This window comes from Oryzias latipes, chromosome 2 (genome assembly GCF_002234675.1).
Source record: "Oryzias latipes chromosome 2, ASM223467v1".
Lineage (NCBI taxonomy): Eukaryota > Metazoa > Chordata > Actinopteri > Beloniformes > Adrianichthyidae > Oryzias > Oryzias latipes.
Window position 1 is genome coordinate 13,918,501 of NC_019860.2, and position 22,106 is coordinate 13,940,606.

The following is a 22,106-nucleotide window of genomic DNA, read 5'->3' on the forward strand; positions in this document are numbered from 1 at the left end:
TCCTAAACAATTCTTTATCAACATAGAATAATCATGAAAACTTGAGAATAATTTTGAAAATTTTTAGAATAATCTTTAAGACTTAAGAAAAATCTTTTTTTTGAAGACTATATATTTTGATGTTTCATGTCAAAGTCAAAAGGTTTTCAAGGACACTACAGGGAGTTGAACCCCGTCCAGCTGAAGCCAGAGTACCATCTACCAGAGCCTTTTGCTTTTTTGACTGAACATGGAAGGCAAAGCAAAACCTGTAGTCCAACCAGCATGCGACTTCAAATGATCAAATTGGATCACTTGCATTAATTATTAATGCATTAACTTTAAAAGCTATCACACATGACGGGTTTTTGTGTCACATGCTTGTTGAAATACAGTAAAAGAAACCAAACATTTTGTAGAATTGTGAATATTTACAAGGAAAGGTGAACTTTTAAAATTAAAAGAAAACCCAAGAATTTACAAAGTGTTGGGGGGAACCAGAGTCCCTGGAGAAAACCCCCTAAAGTTTTTTTTTTTTTTTTTTTAAGTGAAAGTTTAACAGAAAATAATAAAAGACAACATAAGAATTTACAAAGTGTGGGGGGGAACCAGAGTCCCTGGAGAAAACCCCCTAAAGTTTTTTTTTTTTTTTTTTTAAGTGAAAGTTTAACAGAAAATAATAAAAGACAACATAAGAATTTACAAAGTGTGGGGGGGAACCAGAGTCCCTGGAGAAAACCCCCCAAAGTTTTTTTTATGTTTTTTGTTTTTTTAAGTGAAAGTTTTACAGAAAACAATAAAAGACAACATGAGAATTTACAAAGTGTGGGGGGGAACCAGAGTCCCTGGTGAAAACCCCTAACGTTTTTTTTTTGTTTGTTTGTTTTTTTAAGATAAAGCTTTACAGAAAATGATTCAAGAAAATCTAAAGAATTTACAAAATGTATGTGTCTGATATTTCAAGAATGGAATAATTACACAAAACAATAAAATAAATAAAAATGTATGAATTTACAAAGTATGTGTTGGGGAGAACCCCAAATTTTTATTTTCTCAAAAAAAAACATTTTACAGAATAGAATAAATAAAAGTTATGAATCTATAGACTTAAACTAACTTTTTTTGTTTGGTTGCTTAGTTGTTTCTTTTATTAGACAAAAAGACCCTTAAGTCACTTCCAGAATCCCTATTAAACTAAAGTGCTACAAGACAACCCAAACATTGCAGACCTAAAGTATAGATCTTTTTTAATCCAAACAAACATGTCCTTTAGGTAACGAATGAAGGACCCTCCTAAAATATATCAGATTACAGTAGCTTCTTCTACAATATCTTCTAATCCCCTGTGATCATTTGGTTCACCCAATTTAGAAAATCACTCTCACTAAAATCATCAAGAAAAGAAGTTATCCAGTCTGGTTGTTCCTCTGGGAGTAATGTCTTGATGGTAGTCCAAATGTTATTTAAAAATACTTGACTCCCTCGTCCGGTTAAATGGACTCCATCAGGTAGATAGATGTTCTCTTCAGCTGGAACCAAATTTTCATGTTCAACCACCACATCAAACAGCTCAGTATACCCCTTGATCATTTTATTGACAGAGGTCCGGAGTTTATTCATTCGAGCAGGATTTCCAAATAACCAATATCCTCTTGGGATGATGAGGGATAAAGCTATTTTCATTTGAGGATACTTTTCTTTTAGAACCCTCAGGTCTTCTGCCATCTGACTTGCAATCACCGTTGGAGGAATTGTTCCCAATTCCTCCCCTTCAGCATGAATGACCAAAACTTCAGGGGGACCACTTTCCTTAGAGATTGTTTGATGGACTGCTTGAACAATGTCCTTCCAGCCCAAGTGTTTACTTCCAATCCACTTAACATTGGAGTTGGAATGGAGGCTTTTTCCAAAGTTATTATCATCTGCAAGCCTTGCTCTTGAAATGTAATGTGAGCCAACAATCCAGACATCAGGCGCTCCTATTAAATGATGAGTTTTGGTTGTTGGTGAGCTGTCCCATGTAATGCTAGATGTGTCCTCTTCCATCTCCTCAGGTTGGATCACAGTGTCTGGTGAACTGGCAAAAGGATTTTCAAAATTCAGTTCATCCTCAGAGTCTTGAGCCAGATTTAGGCAGACACTTTCATAGATGAGTCTAGTTTTTTTGACTGAGGATGGGGGTTCCTCTGAACTTCTTTTTCTCTTCAGTAAAGGCTTTTTGTTGTTAGGCCAGTGTTCATCCTCAGGTGCTGACTGTGCATTTTCAGTGATGTTTTTCTGACAAATCTCTCTTTTTATCTTTGGTGCAGGCAGGTCGCCCTCTGAGTCCATTTCTGAAATGTGTTTCCTTTTCAGAAGACACTTTATTTCCAGCAGTTTAGAAGAAGAAACTGCTTTTGTGTGAAGAAGTTCCAGAAGGAAACATTTTTCTGGTTTGTTTTCTTTCATGCAATCCATTGTAGTTGAAATTTGATGAAAGGTAAAAACTGTCTGCTCTGTAAAGAAATCCTCCGTTTCTTGAAAACGTAAAGGTTTCAAAAGTGAACAAAACACCAGACTAAACACTGACTACTGACTCCTATATCTGGATTTTGGTATGATTATGTCATCTGTGGTCACACCATTAGCTCTTTTATATTGACATCATAAGATATTATGCTATATCATGCTGATTATATCAATATGATATCATCATGATATCATAGATATAATCAGAATGACATCCCTTTATGACATCACTTTATGACATCACTTTATGACATCACAGTGTCCATTTTTAAAAAAACATACAAAATACATGTTCTTATGCAAACATACTAAAAAAGAAGAAAAACGAAAACAAAACAAAAAAATACATAAATATATATATATATATATATATATATATATATATATATATATATATATATATACATACATATATATATATAAATATATACTGTATATAGAAGAGTAAAAATCTTTAAAATAAACAAAAGGTTGTTTTTTCTCAGTGAGGTCTGGTTTACCCCCACAATTTCTAAATTCTTCACCCATGTAAACCTAAAAAAAATAAATAAACATTAAAGCCACGAACGGCATTGTATGAGCCGCAGGCGCCACCTGCCTGGCTGGATTGAAATGTGACTTTTTAGGTTAAACATCCTCAGGAAGTCATATTTTCCTTGTCTTGTTGCCTCTTGCGTGAGTGTAAACGTGGCAACTCCTTTAATATTTTATTGAAGTAGAGTTTGTATGAATTTATGAACCCATTCTTAATTGTTTGTGAGCCACCAATATTAAATGTTTTGACACATTTGGCAAGAATCCGTCTTTGAGTCAAACCTTTCAAAATGAAGTGCCAGAACTTTAGTGAACTACAAGATGAATGCATGAATATTGTGTTTGTGATGGGTTTACAGTGTAAGGACAGAGTGAATTCTGTTGTTTCTGCCACAGTCATGAGCATGTACAATACTTTTTTTTTAACATTATAATTGAAAAAAACAGTGATTGACCTGAGAATCAGCTTTTTCTGTTGCAGCCACAGTTTTATGAATCAAGTGAATCTTGTTTGGATTCTTTTTATTTTGATGCAAACATGAACATTCTTGATGTCAAGCTATTTTGTCTGTGCTTGAAGGGGACAGCATCCTCTGGAGACTTTGAAGGAGCCCACAGGAACCCTGTCACACACAGTTACATCCACAAATGACACAACCAGGCTGAAAGTCTGCTTTGTAATAACGTCGTTTATGAGGGGAAACCTCATTGCTGTCCCCCGTGTTACTGAGAAGAACACAAGAAGAGTGTTCTATCCATGTCTATAAAATAAATATTCTCTGTAGGACAAATATGTTTTTTGTGTGTATCTTATCTGCTGTTACCTGCTGTTGGATGAATGGTGAAATATTCATTTCTTGAAATACTAAATCTGTCTCCAGAGGAGTCAGTGCCTCACCAGCCATCAACCTCACCAGACGTCACTGCAAATAGGATATAGACAAAATTAAAATTTGGTCAAAAACCTCATTTGTCCAAAAGAGTTGCACTACAATGAGACAAAATATGACCCCCCAAAAAACTGCAGCAAACATTACTTTTAGTTACCTTAGGTGAGCAAAAGCATTTCTAACAAAATGGGAGGAAAAAAAATTGCCACAAAGCTGGAAATGCTACATCCCATCAGTCAAGGCCAGTCTTTGTTATCTGTATTCTGAACCTATAACAAAATGCTTTTGCTCACAGGCTACACACAAACCCAGATAGCTGCTGCTCAGTCTAAACATATACGAGAGTAGAATCTCGTCGCACAGGAGGGTCTTTTTTTCCATTCTTAAATTTAGGATAAACTGGTTCACAGTCATGGTGTTGTGTGTCGTCGTCATTCTGGGTCCTCTTTGGATCCACGGTGTGGTTCAAGCCTGCAGCGGAGAGGAGTTACCTAAAGAGGTGGTGGTGTCCTGCTTCAGGGAACGGGTTCTGGAGAGTCTGGGGCTGGAGAAACCCCCCCAGACAAAACCGCGAGGCCTTCGTGGAAGCGGGGCAAACAGTGGGGCAAACTGGGAGACCTGGCACATGATCACGAGGGGTCCTGGGTCGAAGCGAGGACTGTTGGATCAGAATCAGCCAGTTCCAGAGGAGGAGACATCTGAAATGATTTTGCTGCCAATTTCAGGTGAGAATCATCAGTTATCATCTTTATAAATTAGATTTGAGCATTTTCATAAAAAGAAACACTTAAAAAAATCCTAAAATAAAAAAATAAAAAGTAGTGATTTGGTAAAAAATGTAAATTATGTAGAAAAAAAATGAAGCAGATTCCTCCTGTTCCACAGCTGACTCAGTAACAAATGTTAAATTAGGAAAAATAATGAAAATATATTTTTTTTATGATTTTCAAAAGTTTTACCTGCTAAGCCTTACTTGGCCACTAGAGGTCAGGCAAGAATACAACCAGAGATGAAACACCCATTTCAAAGAAACAAAATCATGGTTTGGGTGTTTTTAACATGTTCTTGTGGCATTTTTCGGACTTACAGTATATTAGAACAATTATACTTAAAATTTGCTTTGCAAGTTTTTTATTTTTTTGTTTTCAAATTGTTGTGAAACAGGAGAAAAATGCAGTTTAAAAAAAAAGTGTATCTGTGATAGAAAATACTTTGGGCCACAAGCTCCCTGCTTGAGAGTGAGTAAACAGAGAGCTCTCAGCAACATTGAAGGGAAGGGGGGCCGGGGTTTCTCCGTGGAAACACTCCCGTCCACAAGTCAAACTACTGCCGCTCTGCAGAAACTATGTCCTAGGCTAGAAAACAACAGGGGTTTCTGGATTTAAAGGACTTCTTGGAACGCCTTTAAACTAGTTTAAAAAATTGTCAGAGCTGGTTCTTAGGGAAAAAGTCAACATGAGAGGACCTATCAGGGCTCCAGACTAACTTTTTTCACTAGGAGCACTGTGGCCCCTAACTGAAAATTTTAGGGGCACAACCAGCAAATTTAGGGGCGCATACCGTAAATCAACATGCTAACCAAATCTACTAATTTCCACTGTATTACTAATAAATACTTTAATAATAGATGCAGAAATTACAATGTGCTGTTTCAAATGCAGTGTCACATTTTATTCTGGACTTTTGAAGATGCAACAACAGACTGACAGCACCATCGCTGTCATGACAGTACAAATAGTAAAGAAAACAGATGGAAATTTATCTTGGTGACACCAAATAGGTGCAGCCAAGATGCACAATAAGCGTGTTTGAGATCACCCAGGTGAACTCAACGCTGCGCAGATCACCTGGTGTGTGACATATATTTTTGTTTTTGCTCCAACATCAACTGTCAATCATCACAAAAATATCGCGAGAAAGGGGTGAGAGCAAGGGGCAAACCTACCCGGACACAGCTGGAAACTGAAGTGATTGAAAGCTGCCCTACAGACTACAAAACAATGCATTATGGGACATGTGTCCTGATGGTTTTTGTAGTTGAGTGATTAATTAAAATAATTTAAAATACCAATTCATTAAAAAAAAGGCTACATACATTACACAACATTAAAATTATCATAAAATATATAATAACACAGATCATACTAAGGGGGAGAAGAATTTTAAAACTAAATTGAATGTTAAGGACAACTCCAACTTCCTGCTGTCCCTCAGTCTTGCTGCAGATTCGCCTTCATCTCACAGCCCCCCCGCCTGGTCTCCCCAACGATCCAGGCGAGCTGCCGGTTCATCTCAAACACGTCTATCGTTGCATTTTCCCCACGTATTTTCAGTGTGTCTAAAACTAATGTTTTTGCTCGAGCGTGTTTAAAGTTCAAGCCCCATTAGCTGTCACGCATGTAGGTGTGGGACATTTATTCTCCTCAGCTGACCCAACTCCCGCGGGAGCGGCGTGCTGCCGTAACAGCCGTGCATAAACCGTTTGATGCGCCGCCGTAACCGTGAACAAAACCCAAACCTTCCTCCGGGTCTGTGTGACCCAGAGAAAAGTTCAGCAAGGACTGCGTGTATGTAGAAAATTACGAGCGAATTAATACGTTCTAAAGGAAAGTAGGGAACTCCTTCATGTGGTCTGGGGAGGGAGGGGGCTGTCAGGTTTCCTGCTTTCAAGCCCTGTCATTGTCACGCCCCCAAGAGCCAAATACCCCACTGTGATTGGTAGGTCAGCTATGCGCACGGCAATAAAAAAGTGTCATTCATTAAAACTGGCGGGCAGCAGTAACATTAAACTTTCATATTAAGGCGGGGGCCGCTAAATATCATCTTGGAGACCGCAAATAGGTACACTGGTACACTAGCCGCAGGTCGGAAGAACAAATCAATAGTTCGCTTGCTCATAGCTCAGACGCACATATCAGGTTGTGATGATATTTGTCTCCGTTTCCTTCCCACAGATGTTTACGCGCGCTCGATTATCTCTAGGCCCCTCCCCCTCCACGCATTTTAGCCACTTACAGTGGCTTTCCCTATTCTTCTCACACGCAGTGGCCGCCTCACTGACGAGCATCACGCAAGTGTTTGCTCGGGTTTCATGAGTATGTGCGCGAGTGTGTGTGTGCGCTCGCGTCTCATTTCATTGATCATTGACGTGTCCCTTCCACGTCTAATGTATAAAAAAATACGTAGGGAGGAGGAGGCAAATTTACTGGTCGCACATGTGCGACTGGATGTAAAATTCAGTCGCACACTCAAATTTTGGTCGCAAAATGCGACCATTTGGTCGCAGTCTGGAGCCCTGCCTATATTTAGGAATCATAGTAAATTGTAGGTATGGATTTTTTTCTTTGAACCTTAAATCATATCTTTAAGTTGTATTTTTTATGCAGAAAAACAGTTTTTTCTTTTGTTGTAAGCTTAGTTTTTTTTTCAAACTAGTTGTTTTTCTGCGTTTTGCAGATTCCTCCTGTTCCACAGTTGACTTAGTCACAAGAGAAAGCGGCACTTGGCTCACGTTTCCCTTCCAGCCTTCATCCACGATCCTGAGCAGCGTGGTCACGTCTGCCCGTTTCTGGTTCTTCATGGGCGAGGGATCATCCACAAACTCATCCGCAACGCTCTTCCTCCTCACGTCAGCCCAGCAGCTCCGCCAAGCAGCGGGAGCTCCGTCCAGGCCCGGCTCAGATGGATGGACCACCTACTTCCTGGATCAGGAGATGCTGGTTTCTGTGTCGGAGGGTCCGTTCTGGCTCCGGGTCCTCTGCACAGGCTGTCGGTGTGACGCGAGTGAGCCGGAAAACTCGCCCTTCCTGCACGTTCACGTTCACCGTGGAGGTCACGCGCGTTCGCCCCGCGAAGCAGCGGTCACTGTCCCCTGGTCGCCGTCCGCCATCTACCGCCTTCAACGGCCGTCTCAGGAGAGGCCGGCGGACGGCGACTGCCAGCGGGGAGGGGTGGAGATCAGCTTCGAGGAGCTGGGCTGGGACAACTGGATCGTCCATCCCAAGACCGTGACCTTCTACTACTGTCACGGGAACTGCTCGGCGGCGGACCGGACCACCGCGATGCTGGGGATGTCTCAATGTTGTGCTCCCGTCCACGGATCGATGAGGTCGCTAAAGGTCACCACCACCTCTGACGGAGGCTACTCCTTCAAATTGGAGACCCTGCCCAACATTATACCCGAGGAGTGCGCGTGTATTTGAACACATTTAAAATAACGACACCAATGCTTAAAGTCCCACTACAATCAGCTTTTGATCTTGTTTTCAAAGCGTTTCCAGTACTCTTTTGACCTTTGACCTCTCGTTTTCTAGGCCGGTTTCTGCAGAGCGGTAGTGATTGTGGGCGGGACCGTCGGCATACATCACACATTAAAAAGCTGATTTTTTCTAAATGGATCCTGGTCTTCGGTTCTGCTGAACTTTGTTGGTTTTTCGATATTTTTAAAGTTTTTCCAGTCGGCACACGCTCACTTTGATAAATCAAAAGTGGGTTCCAAAGTCATTTCTGATTAAGAGAAGCACTAAACGTGATGGAATAATTCAATCATTTTTAGCATTTCAGTGGAAAAATTGTCAAATTCAAATAAAATAAAAATAAAAATCAGAACCTACGAGACAAAAAACCATGGCTTTATACTTTTAAAAATAAATGTGGTATGGACTGAAGTGATGGGAGGAATTGAGATAAAATTGTGGCAAAAAAAATGATCAAAGTTGTCATCTTTGACATGTCCAAAGCTTAGTTACCAACTTTTCTAATCAATGATCAACAGTCTCAAGGTTGACAGCATATTACCCGTTTAGAAAGTTGATTTAAATGTAATCAGATTACTCTTGAATCATTTTACTTCAAACGTTGTGAAAATTGTAATATAAAGTTGGAAAGAGATGCCCATAATTTGGACATTACAATGTAAAAGTCAGATTTTTAATTTATTTGTTTTTACTAGTTCAGTTTTCCACTTTTAATATTCTTTTGCTTAAGCTTTTGATGGTTTGGATTAATGTTAAATCAAAAAGGTAATGCTTTTTATTCTTAATTTTTTTATTAAACATTTTATTGTTTAGTCAATCATTTGCTGCTAACACTAGTTAAGAAAAACTAGAAGCAAATTCACTTTAAAAGCCAAGTAAATATGGTTCTTGGGTTAAAAACTAATTATTGCACACAAGAAAAAGATTAGTAAATAAAATAAAAAGCTGAACAACGTGCAAAATCCCAAAATAAAATTAAATTCGAGGAGGTAACCCTTGTGCTATCCTAGGCACTTTCACATTGGGAGTTGGGTCATCTAGACCCACTAGACTGAACCTTTTTTCTTCAAAGATTTGTGATCTTCACTGGTGTCCATGAAATCTTTCCACCTTTATCCACCTTTGTCATGGTAGGGAGAACACGTCAATGCGAGGGTGGGGTCATCTAAGATAGCACAAGGGTTAAATACAAATTTAATGACAAACTGCCTTCTGCAATCTAACTTCAACCCTTTGTCCACTAGAGGGCACTGCTGTCATATTAAGGTTGTGGCAAACACACCCAGCTTATTTCAAATATTTATTTACTCTGAAGACAAAAAAAATAAACTACAAAACTTGCAGGAGAAAGGAAAAAATATACAAACAAATAAGTACCGTATTTAAAAATGGAATGTCGTACCTTGCACTAAAGTGTAAAACTGGAAGTGAGGTGATCAGAAAGCCCCCTCCCAGCATTGTAGAGCCCCAAACCAATGACAAAAAATGTCGCATTTTCACGATAAAGCCACCGCCAGCAGCCGTCAGGATAATAGAAGGAAAAATGTTGGAAAAAAGTCAATCAGGAGTTTCTCCATTCACTTTCTCACATTCTGTCAAGGATGGAAAATGTCTCAGAAAAATACAAAAATAAGTAACATGAACCACGAGAAAAGCGAGAATAAACAACAATATTCTTAATGTGCGTTTTAATCTTAGCATGACTTAACTTAAACAAGAAGGATGTAGAAACAGCATGCTTTAAGCTGAAACGGCTGAGAAAGTGATACGTTTTTCACCAGTAAAAAAGGTGAAACTTGAGCTTTGGTCAAAGGCGAAAAAAAAAAAAGCTGATTGCACAAAAATGAAAAACTAAAATGTTTAAAGAATTTTGTCAATGAAAAATTCAAGCATCGCCCAGGTAAATATGGTTTGGCCGACTTGAGTAAATGTGGTTTGGAAATGGAAAAAGGTTTTGGAACCGGCGTGAATTCTTGCCAATAAATCACTGTTTCAAAACAAAAGCATCCTAAAAAAAAAAAAAAAAAAGTCTGACCCTTTAAACATAACCAACCTCAATGAAACATTCAGCTGGAAAACAAAAACCAAAAAAAGTACAGATAACCATAAACCTTAGAGAAGTCCAGCATGGAGACGGATCACTGCGAAGGCAGGAAAGGAACCATCCAGGTTGAGATGAGAGGAGGATTGGAACGGAAGGCTGGCAAGCGCAAAGTCCGGGATGAGTGGTGGAAGTGTCATGACACTGTCTGTCAGCACTTCGGACCACCAATACTGAAAGGCACAGTTCCCTCAGCCATGCTTTGGTCTCCCTCAGTGGTCTGACTGCATTCCTGTATGTGCTTCCCCGTGTGTTCAAGGCCGGTAGGAGCGGGCGGGCAGAAGCCGAGGTCGGACGTACGTTCAGGCATGTATTCCTGGACAAAAACAAAAAACAGGAGCTCAGGATGGAAAACATGTCTTCTCTAAGTTTGTGTCGCTCTTGGCAACGGGCCTTCATGTGGCCACTTCCAATGAGAAGTCTACATAAACCCACCTAAACCAGAGTTTCGTACTCAAAAACTCACGTTCACATGCAGCTACGCACATTTTTGAAGCTCATTTTTGGGAGCAAGGATTAAAACGCGTAGCCATTAAACCTGCAGTGAAGTTAAACCTCTGAGTCAGATTTGCAGTTTTGTGTCAGGTTGGAATGATGACATTGTCATCAGAATAATTAATAATTTATACTTTAACCCACAGTGGGGAAATTGTTCTCCGCATTTGACCCATCCCCTGGGGGAGCGGTGAGATACAGCTGGCTGGGGAGAGCGGGGATCGAACCGCCAACCCTGCGGTTATTAGACAAACTGCTCTACCACCTGAGCCTCTTGCCGCCTAGTCATGAAAGAAAACACCTGGAGCAAAATTTGCCGTATTTGAACCAAGTCTTGACCAACTGTGGGTGGCGGACATGCGTCTGTAAACGGTAAACATACCAAAAAGTGTTGAAGATCCCGTGTTCGTCAGATACCTGGTGTGTCCACAGATCAATACTTGAGATGTCAAACACGTTTTTGACTCGCGCAACTCTGACCGTTTACGCAACCAACGTTCATCACCTGATTCTGACAGAATTTCTCCACTTAAGAATCCTCTGGAATTATGTCAATTGCATAAGCGGTTGAAGAGTTACGGTAGTTGAAAAATGGAGCTAAAGCTCAAAGGGTTAACCAAACATTTAAATTCCATGTTTGCTTAAGATCTTAGACCAATCCTGACGCAAGGACTGCTGTGAAAATCCCCAACATTTAGCACCAAGAACCTGATTCGGTTTAGCAGCAGGTGAGTAAAGCAAACAAAAAGGGTGGTGGACCTTCAAGACCAGGATTGAGCAACCCCAATGTAGAATGAAAAACCTTTTGAAGCTACTTCAAAAAGGAAAAAGCAGGTCTAACCCTTTAACACCACTGGAGCTTTGGCTCCACGCTTTCGACTTCCGCAACTCTTCAACCGTTTACCCAATTAACAGAATTCCAGCAGATTCTGCAGCAGAGAAAGAGCAGCTCTGCGCATAATTGGTGCAAAGCTGATATGTAAAGGCACTGTTCTCCGCATCACAACCATCCAATTCAAATTTATCGCTTTGCGGTTGAAGAGTTACAGAAGTTCAAATATCACGACTATTCAGGTGTGGCTGGTGACATCTCTGGGGTTACAACAGTTGTTTAGATTAATGTTGCCAAGTTGGACAGATGTCAAACTTGTCTTTTCAAATATGTCAGCTCAAGCACCCTAGGTAAAGTTGTTGTATAACTGGACTGGCGTTTCTTTGGTGTTACTCAGAGCCAACCTCGTTGGAACAGACGTGTGGGACAGGCGTGTACCTTTCTCACTGGCCTCTCCCTGCTTCTCCTGGGCGAAGTTAAGGCGGTTCTGCTCAGCAGCTGTCTGCACAGCTGTATTGACCTCCGGGCTGCTGCTGCGTGAAGGGCTTCCTTCATCTGCCTGGTATGCAAGGTCCAGGTGCTGCTGCGCCATCTTCAGATGCCTCCTCAAACGCTCAAGCTCCCTGGACGAGGGGCCCTCATCCCCAAAGCTCTCACGCCCAGAGTCCCCGATCGGCAAGTCTCTCAGTTCCTTGATCTTCTCCTTCTTCATGGTGGCGTGGTATCCTGGCGGAGCGGTGGGTATGGAGCGGGATGAGGGCAGACGGGAAGTGCGCGCGTTGAGTGCGGCCCGTCGGCGGAAGGTGTCGCGTATGCCGCCGATGCCCAAGTGGAGGATTTCCAAGATGGTGAGGAGGAGGCAGAGGAACGAGACAGCGTACATCACCAGCAGGAAGATGGTCTTCTCGGTGGGCCTGGACACGAAGCAGTCCACGGTGTGCGGGCACGGCGAGCGAGTGCACACGTACGAGGGAATCACCTCAAAGCCGTACAGGATGTACTGTCCGCAAAGGAAGGCGATCTCGAAGCCAGAGCGCCACAGCAGCTGGCAGATGTAGACTTTCATGAGTCCGTCACGGAGAATCCGCCGTCGACCGTCGTGCTTCTTCACAGAACCTTTATTCAAAACAGAACCATTTACAAGCTACCCTGTAGGAACAGTACATGCTGCTAGGTTTCTGCTACACACCATTTGTATCAGCTTTCTCCGGCTTTTCTAGTTCGATCACATCAAGGATCATGGGGTCCTCCTCGCCGTTGTCCTCCATCTCTTCGTAGTCTCGCGCTGCCCCTCGCTTCACCACCGGCATCCTCTTCTTGTTCTGAAATTGCTGGTAGTCGCCATCGCCCATACGTGCGATCTTGTGGATGGCAAATCCCAGGTACATGATGGTCGGGGTGCTGATCATGATCACCTGCAGACAAAGTGTTAAAGACTTCACCCAAACACATCGGCGCCAATACTCAAGAAACAATCATGTTTGAGAGAATCACCTGGAAGATCCAGTATCGCACGTGCGAGAGCGGCGCAAAGGCATCGTAGCAAACATTCTCGCAACCTGGCTGGGCTGTGTTGCAGACGAATTTACTTTGCTCGTCATAGTAGATGGTTTCACCGCCAACGGCTGTCAGCACGATGCGGAAGATGATGAGCACCGTCAGCCAGATCTTCCCCACAAAGGTGGAGTGGTTGGAGATCTCGTCCAGCAAGCGGGTTAGGAAGCTCCAACTCATGTTGCCGAGGTGACTGGAGCGCTAAATAGGGCTTAAATTTAGGGAGAAATAAAAATATAAATACAGACATTTAAACAATTATTTCTACATTTCTAGGCAAGGTTGTACTTGGGACGTAGAAAACACTCTTGACTGGTCACATCTACTTGTGGACTACTAGCTTAATGAAAGTCTTCCATTTCCTTGTCTAAGCCAACATCTGGCCCTAAACTGTACGCCTGGACAGCTCTAAATGTTGCTCACCGTTGTCGTTGCACCTCTAATGTCCAGTTGTAGGTGTGAGGGCTGTAAGCTAGCAGGAGAGCGTGTAAACAGAGCGTCAGGTAAAGCGTGGGGTTAGTATGGACCAAAGGTCCCGCCTGCAACTGAGGCAAATTTTTACTAAACTCCTGCTGAAACTACATCCTAGAAACTTAATTTTGGAACAAAACAAAAACAAAAAACAGGGGGGGGGGGGCAAATAAAAGACCAAGAGGAAGGTTTTTAGGATTGCTCAAAACATGATTGGAGTGGGACTTAAATCCCTCTTTAATCAACTATTAAGCCAGATTTTGGATTTTAAAAAAGCTCTTGGACAAAAAGTAAGACACCATAAAAGGATTCATTTCAAAATAAGGCGAAACATGGCACGATTTATAGCAAAATGAATCTGAATCCATTTAAGATGCACATTTGGCCCCAACTTTTAGGGCTTTTTATAAGCCTGCAGCTCAACTGCAATACTCCTAATTGGCCTAATAAATTTCCAACAGGATCAAACTACCAGGTTTACACACCAGAGTTATCCACTAAAATGTTTTTTAAGAACGACTAAAAGTTTCATTTTTGAAGAAAAGAAAAAAAACATATGTATGCATATATGTATATAGATAGAGTCGTTGATAGAAATCCACAGGGCACAGAAAGGAGCCATTTTGGTAAACCCACATTCTAACAGCGCCCTGGAATGCCAATCCTGAGCGGCTTAATCGGAAATCAAAGCGGCGGCTGGCGAGTCAGAGCGAACTGCAAGAAGTACACTCCAATTAGTCAGGAAATTCGTTTCCCCTCACCTTAGAGCCTGACACGATCCCACAAATCCATTTCTGAACACAGTAACACACGTGAACCTTTATTACATCCTTTTTTTTATTTAAACATTTTCAAAACAAAAGGTTTGAATTACAGAAAAGTGTTCAAAAAGTTATCAGAAACCAACACAAAGTTCATGAGTCATTTCAACTGACTTTTGCCTTCAGAAGCATCTGCAGACTTGTCTTGTCAGGTCACAAGTCCGCTCAGGTATTAACTCACCAGGTTAGTCATCGTAGTCCAAACCTTAAGAGTGTGATCCCACGAGATTTGACAGGAAATGAGACAAGTTTCAAAGAAAGTGACCCTGACTTTCAGGTAAATCCTGATTTATTTATTCTTTTTATTATTATTTTTTTCCTCTCCTCTCAGTTGTGGGAACGTCCACAATGTTTGACTTAAACTGAGGAGGCGGCGACCCTGAGATGCACGTCGGGAGACAGAAACAAGTCCAGCTGCAGGAGGCAACATCTGTTTCAGGTCCGACTATTTACACAAACACATATGTAAGTGTTGCTCCACGTGCGTCTGGAGGTAGCAACCAGGATTGCTTGGTGCAAAACCTTTTTTATTTTTTTGTTTTTAAATAATCCAGATGAGTGATGCCCCAACGATCTGCCAACATACCTTTCCTCTGCTGGCACCATCAGCTCGTTAAGTCAAGTTTCTTGCAGCTAATAACATTTAAATGCTAGCAATGCTATTTAAACGTTTGCACACACAAAAAGAAACTTCTCTGGGGTGCAGACCTTTTAGTGACCTGTTTTGAATTTATTTATTTATTTTTAAATTGACAGTTTAGCGTAGACAGACAAACATCTCACCTCTGTGTTTTAAACCAACATACCAGGACACGTTAGTCACCCAAAAAGAATCGGATGCAGCTCGGAAATTTCCTAAACTCCCCCACAAACATTTCTTGGAGAAACCACAACAAGAACGAAAAAACAAAAACAAAAAAACTTTTACTTTGAAAAACACTCAAAAGTTCTTTGTCAGTTATTTGGATTTGGAGTTTTAGCTATATTTTGAAAAAAATAAAGCTTTCCAGAACACCAAAATAAAAGCCCCAATAATAACTCACCAGAACAATATTGTCCCAACAATAAATGATTCCTGGGGTAAATATTTGCAACCTACTACAAAAATAAATGCCTTTTATTTCACCAAAATAAAAGCTCGTTTGTTAATGTTGGCTTAATGACTTTTCTGCTTCAGGAGTCACTCTGGGCTTCAGGAGGAGTGTGCAGGGGGAGAGGAGGAGGTGGAGAGGTTTCTTGGGCAAAAGCCTCTGGACAAAGCAGACATTCCTTCCTAACCAAAACCAGAAAGCTGAAATTTTTTAGGGTTCATGGAGCAGACACAGGGGCAACTGCAAACAAATGCCATCATGTGCAGCAGCAGCAGGCACGAGGTTCAACTCAAAGAACCAATAAATAAAAGAATATACTTTGAAGACTTATGAGGAAAAGGAAGACTAGGAAGTTTAAGAAGGAATATACAGGCAGTAGTTTTTTTTGTATGCTGACTCAGACAAAAATGTTTGGGGAAATGTGGCATTCGTGGAGGAAAACAAAAGTACAGCGAAATTTTGGTTGGGACAAAAAAAATAGTTTAAACAACTTCAAGGTTTAAATTCAAAAAGGGCTTTAGTCACTCATTTCTTTAAAAGTTTAAGGGAAAAAAGAAGTAAAATACATTTTTTAATTGCAAATACATGTATTTTTTCCTTTAAAAAAATAGTTTTAAATACTTATTAACTCTTTAAATAAATAAAACGTTGTTATAAGGTGTCTTTTTATTACATTTTTTCCCAAATATGATGAAAATTAAGGACTCACCACTCTCCGCACGCGCCGCTCCGACAGTCGCCTCGCGGACACTCACTCACACGCCACAAAGCCTCGCGTATAAACTTTCTTTTTAGTGGCCGACCACCTAAATTAGCGTCACTTTATGTTTATAAGTGCGGTCAAGATAAGTTCCACGCGCTCACCGTCCGCGCGCGGCGTCTCGCTTTTGAGCTTAATTGCTTCACCAGGTTTTTCTAATTAGCGCGCGCGCTCATCTGCAGCCGTAACTATTAGCCATCCCAGCCCGGGTTGACCCCATGTGACGGGGTCCCAAAGAAGTGGACAAAAGAGGGATCTTTGATTTCTGTCGTCTCCCTCTCCTCTCTTCCTTTTTTTCCTTCCTCCTCCTCTTCCTTCTCCTCCTAACTCAGCCCCATTCATACAGAGGAGGCCTCTTGTATGAAACCTGAGACGCCGACTACCGTTCTACCTTCACAACAAAGAAGACAGAGATTGTGTTTTTTATAAGGGGGGCAAGTGAAGTGGTCCCATGCAGGAGCCTGGGGGACACACCATATAATAAGAAAAAAGCAAAATATTGTTTGGAAGGTGGTTAACTTAAAAAAAAACATGCAAAAAAACATACAAACTTCTGGTCTCTTATGATTACAGACTCTGAATGTAAAATAATTATCCAGCCCTCATATCTTCATTTCCTGAATTCCTATCACCTTAGAAGTGGAAAGTTGAAATTACCTGACGATTTCAAAAGTTGACAAAATTCCTGAAGGCTAAATGATGCCTTAAACAACTCCACACAGTGTTTACTTTCAGTGGCAAAGTTGTAGAAAATCTTTTTTTTTACATTCAAAATATGTTATTTTAAAACGCCTTTTCAAAGACATACCTGTACCACATGGTCTAAATGGAGCACCTTTGTAACTGTAGCATGCCTTTGCTTAGTTTTTATACGCAAGGGTTAATTGCTAAAGAAGTGTGCATTAACACTTTTTAACGCACGCCTTGGAAGCCTGAACCTAGGTTTCTTCTGCGAAGTGCAGACTTCATGGTATAACCCGCTTATACCATGGTCATTTACAAAAGAAATAAATATTAACCCGTTTTTAGTCCTTAATTTTTGTTTTTTTCCCAATTTGGATCGCTTTTTTCACAAAAACCAGACTATTTGTTACGTGGTGCGGCACTTTGTCACGTTACCATGACAAGGCGCCAGTGTAGTCAAAATTCGGCGATATAAAGCAATATATATATATATATATATATATACACGCTGAATGTCCCGATGGGTTGAATAAAGCATCAGTTCAGAGAGAAATTGCTCCTCTTACCGCTTGTTTTTGTCCAGATGATGAAGCTAAAGGTTGTTTTAAAGAAGCCGGCGCAGTGATACAAAACATACGAGATAGGTGACTGGAACTTCTTTTTGGGGCGTGCGGTAATCACTTTTTAACGCACACCTAGCAGCCAATCAGAATCGAGTATTCACCCGGACCATGGTATAAAAAATAATATTAAAGACCCACTCCGATGAAAAATTATTTTTTTGGTGTTTTTAATGTGTCCCTGTCGCATTTTTTTTCAAGCACAAATATAAATTAATTTAGCTAAAAATTGAATTTCTGACTATTTCTTTATTCACATCAAATCAGGAGCTGAAAAAAAATGCAGTGTGAAAATGATTGTATTTGTGATGTAGAAAATATCCTCCTCCCTGCTCTGCTCCATTCTGATGCATCCACTTGTAGACAACTAGTACGACTTTGTTTTCCTCGTCCGACATAGCAGTTGACTGAAAACTGTACGGCTGGATAGCTACAATTTTTTTCCCGCCATTTTCTACTGCACAGGTAATGTTGGGTAATGTTCCCGTCACCATTGCAAGAGCATTGGTGACGGGAAGTGTGGGCGGGCTTACGCTGAGCCAACACTCCTCAAAGGTGAGTCTTTAAAAACTAACAGTTTTTCAGCAAAAGCTGCAACTTTTTTGCTGCTAGAACATCAATTACTGTCTCAGTTTTTCACTGTCGAAATAGAGGTTCAGTAAAAGAAATACAACCGAGAAGTCAGACTATCAAATAGAATTTCGGGCTATGAAGTGAATAGACTTTTGAAGTTACATAACATACACTCTTTTTCCAGATTGTGTCCAATATTTAGTATTTATTTTACCAGGGCTTGCAATTTTAAAGAACATTTTCTGATTTGTGGTGCCTTGTTGCTGTATTTCTTTGGTAAGAAAATCTGACAAAATAATTCGTTGTGTTCATCTGTCGTCAGTCAAGCTCAAAGCAGTTGGGAGCCTTTAAGACCATTTGGCTCAATCAACCCCTGAAACAATAGACAGAGCTAAATACCTGCTTTCATTGGGAAAAAAAAGGTCCAAAAATATACAGTTAATTGCCTTCATAGTAGATATACAAGTCGAACCAGCCTTGCAATAAATCCTACTTTTATGAAGGTTGTAATGTTCACTTTTGGATTTATGATTCAAGTTTATAGTGACTGTGGAGGCTGAAGTGTTGCTTGCCGTGTGTAAAACATTACACACAGTGAGGGCTGTGTCTAATCGCTGGTCTGCCCTGCAACATTAATGGCTTGGACAAAATATCCCCAAACTGCAGCTCTCCTAATTGCCCAAAGAGATGAATAAAAGACTGAACTTCGTAACCTTCCACAGTTCACTGCAGGACTTGAGAATTGAAAAGCCCTTTCTCAGATGGTGTGTGGAGCGTGTGTTCATCGCGCAGATATTTAAGACTTGCATAAGAGCTTGTATAAAGGTTCAAAATTGGCAAAGTACTCACTGGGATACCATGACCTGAAAATATTTTGGCTGTCGTTATCGTGATTATCATACATTTTGTTGTTGCCATGACAATTGATATTTTGACTCAAATGGTGGGTCTCTGGGAAGATGATAGGTCCATTGCTTCAGGGACAGTGTTGTTATTTTTTCGACTAGTGACTATTCATCTGTTTATGCAAATAACGTAATTCCAGACGATTCTGACACTGAAAAGCAGATTTACGCCATTATGCAACACATTACATTACAATTGGTGGAAAGCAGGTATGCAAAGTCGCTTTTATCTGCATCAGCAATGGTCGAACACTTTCAGTTATTTTGGTGTTGCCGGCAACATCTCCAGTGTTAAAGGGTTAAAGTGTTAAAGCAAGCACAGCAACAAATGCTGACTGTAGCACAACAACTAATGGTTCTGCTACCATAGCAACCAATGCTCAAGCTACCATAGCAACCAATGCCTATGCTACCATAGCAACCAATGCCTATGCTACCAAAGCAATCAATGCTTGTGCAACCATAGCCACCAATTCTTTTGCTACCATAGCAACCAATTCTTTTGCTACTATAGCAACCAATGCTTATGCTACCTCAGCAACCAATCCTTATGCTACAATAGCAACCAATGCTTTTGCTACCATAGCAACCAATGCTTTTACTACCTCAGCAACCAATCCTTATGCTACAACCAATGCTTTTGCTACCATAGCAACCAATGCTTATGCTACCTCAGCAACCAATCCTTATGCGAGTATAGCGATCAATGCCTATGCTACCATATCAACCAATGCTTATGCTCGCAGCTACCAATGCTTATGCTACCATAGCAACCATTGCTATAGCATGCCAGCTTTATTCTTATCATTGAACTCATTGTGTATTGGGCAATAAGCCTGTAAAATTTTAATTGTGGTCGTAATGGATATTTTTCTGCAAGTCTGACTTCCTTGGAAGGTTGCAATGGTAACACCAATGGAGGGAATATAAGAGCTTACAAAAATTCTGTCTGAATTCAAAAATTAGGACGTAGAAAACACAATTTTAATGAAAACTTTCTATTCTCAAGAAAAGAGTTAGCAAAAGTTAAATGGTGACTTGGCAAATTTTTGTCAGTAGAAGTTGACAGCACAACTGTTTTGGTGATACATTACAACAGACAATATTTTGACGTATTGACTATAGAAAAAAATTGCGAAACTCTGTGTACTTTGTATGATTTAGAGCTTGTGTAATTTTTTTTTTTTTTTGCAATAAATTCAAATCTGGTACTTTTGGTGAAAGGGCGGAATCATCGAACATTTTTATATTTCTTTCTTTTTACGTGTTTGCAAAATGTGTCAAATTTCATTAGCTTTCAATTACATCCAGGGGGGAAAATCAGTTTCAAACTATCTGTGATGTGATGGACATGCTTTTTAACCCTTTAACACTGGAGATGACGCCAGTAACACACGTTCTTTGGACTGCCGGAACGTTTCAACCATAGACGTGATCAATGTTAATTATCTGATTTTGGTATTGAGTAAACGGCTTTGCACCGGTACGCATTATTTTACCCATGTAAAGGTGCTTTTTTTCCCCTTTTAGAATCTGCTATTTGCGTTAATTGCATAAATGGTTGAAGAGTTATGCTAGTCGAAAGAATGTACAAGGGTGAACCTTATTTTGGATGTGAAAACACACTTAAACTGAAGGTGGTACCTTCCGTGATGGTCAGAGGTCAGAATGTTGAATGTTTGCCAATTTTTATATCATTGGGAGAAAGTTCAATTTTCCTGTTGATATAGAAAAAAAAGGAATTTTTATTTTCATTGGGTCACCATATTTGCATGCCAGTCAAATTATTTGAAGCTAGTGGGCACATTTATCTATTATTAGAATCCGATGCCGGTATTTTTGAAGGAACCCGAAGAGAACACAATAGACATTAAAGACCCACTCCTTTTTTCTTTTGTCTTTTAATTATAATTATAGCCTTTTTAGATAGAATACAACAACCTCTCATTTTCTAAGACATTAAATCTGCAGAGGGAAATTCGCCTCTAAGTTGTGGGCGGGTCCCCACCTTACCGTCATCTGAGAGCTGTCTGTTTACATGCTCTCCCGTTAGCTTGCACCACCTCACACCCCCAGCCTAACATAGGTGGTACAAATGGCAGACAATGTCTGAGCTATCCAGATGTACAGTTTTGAGCCAGGATCCAGTTTGGACAAAGAAAACAAAGACTTTGATGGATCGAGTCGTCTTCAAGTGAATGCATCAGGATGGAGTGGACCCAGGGATCAAACTGTATTTTTTTCCGTCTGCTCTTGATTCACCATGTTTTAAATAAAGGAGTACTCAGAAATGTAATTTTGAGATTAATTTTTTTTAAATCCTTCATCATGCAAAAAAATGTTCGTCCACAAGAACATATAAAAAAATTCCCAAAACATGTTTTTTTTTTATATATATATAGGATTGGGTCTTAGAGCTTGGAGTTCATCCACCTGGAGGCCCACCATCTAAAAACTTGTTTGACTCTGGCATTCAGCAGGTTTTCTTGCCGTCATGCACGGTGCAGCTGTGCGCCTCCTGACTGGCTTACCACAGGATCGGAAATGTTTGGAGTTGGGTGGGGGGTTGAATCAGGCCAGATGTCTGCATCCCAGCTTCCTGCCCTCCTTGTTTCCTCCTGTTCTCTGATATGACTGAGCCATGACCCCCCTACACCCCTCCCCTCACCTGCAAGATTTCTCTGCAAAACTTCTGGGTTATCAAGATTCACAAACTACGTCCTACTGATAACAAAAAAAAAAACAGCTTTTCCTGCACCCCTGCTGGGTGGATATTAACTGCTCGATTAGGGGCAGCAGTCTCCTCTTTGCCCACCCGTGCAGCCCGCCGCCTCTCCCTACTGCAAGCACACATGTTGTGGTAATGTTTTAGTATCAGCCTAAATTGCTTATTTCCTCCCAAAGCATAAAAACGTTTGTGACATAAATTCATAGCATGCAACCATGATGACTCATGCATCTTTTCTGGGATCATTAATTATCACTACAAGATATTGCGTCGTTCTCTCGCTTGTAGTTGGTTCCTGGGAGGA

The 22,106-nt window shown here is 40.6% G+C and overlaps 2 protein-coding genes across 2 annotated transcripts; one reads left to right on the plus strand and one right to left on the minus strand.

Annotated features, from left to right (window-relative positions):
• The first annotated feature begins 4,180 nt into the window (after positions 1-4,180).
• inha (inhibin alpha subunit) lies at positions 4,181-9,163 on the plus strand. The gene is made up of 2 exons (XM_020708414.2): positions 4,181-4,636; positions 7,368-9,163. The coding sequence occupies exons 1-2, from the start codon at positions 4,324-4,326 to the stop codon at positions 8,111-8,113; spliced, it is 1,059 nt and encodes a 352-aa protein (XP_020564073.1). The 5' UTR covers positions 4,181-4,323; the 3' UTR covers positions 8,114-9,163.
• A 675-nt stretch (positions 9,164-9,838) lies between these two features.
• Positions 9,839-16,585, minus strand: LOC101157676 (gap junction gamma-1 protein). The gene is made up of 5 exons (XM_023964900.1): positions 16,242-16,585; positions 13,090-13,361; positions 12,785-13,010; positions 12,034-12,711; positions 9,839-10,584 (listed from the first exon to the last, which is right to left on the minus strand). Exons 2-5 carry the CDS (start codon positions 13,327-13,329, stop codon positions 10,571-10,573), a joined length of 1,158 nt encoding a protein of 385 aa, XP_023820668.1. The 5' UTR covers positions 13,330-13,361; positions 16,242-16,585; the 3' UTR covers positions 9,839-10,570.
• Positions 16,586-22,106: the final 5,521 nt, after the last annotated feature.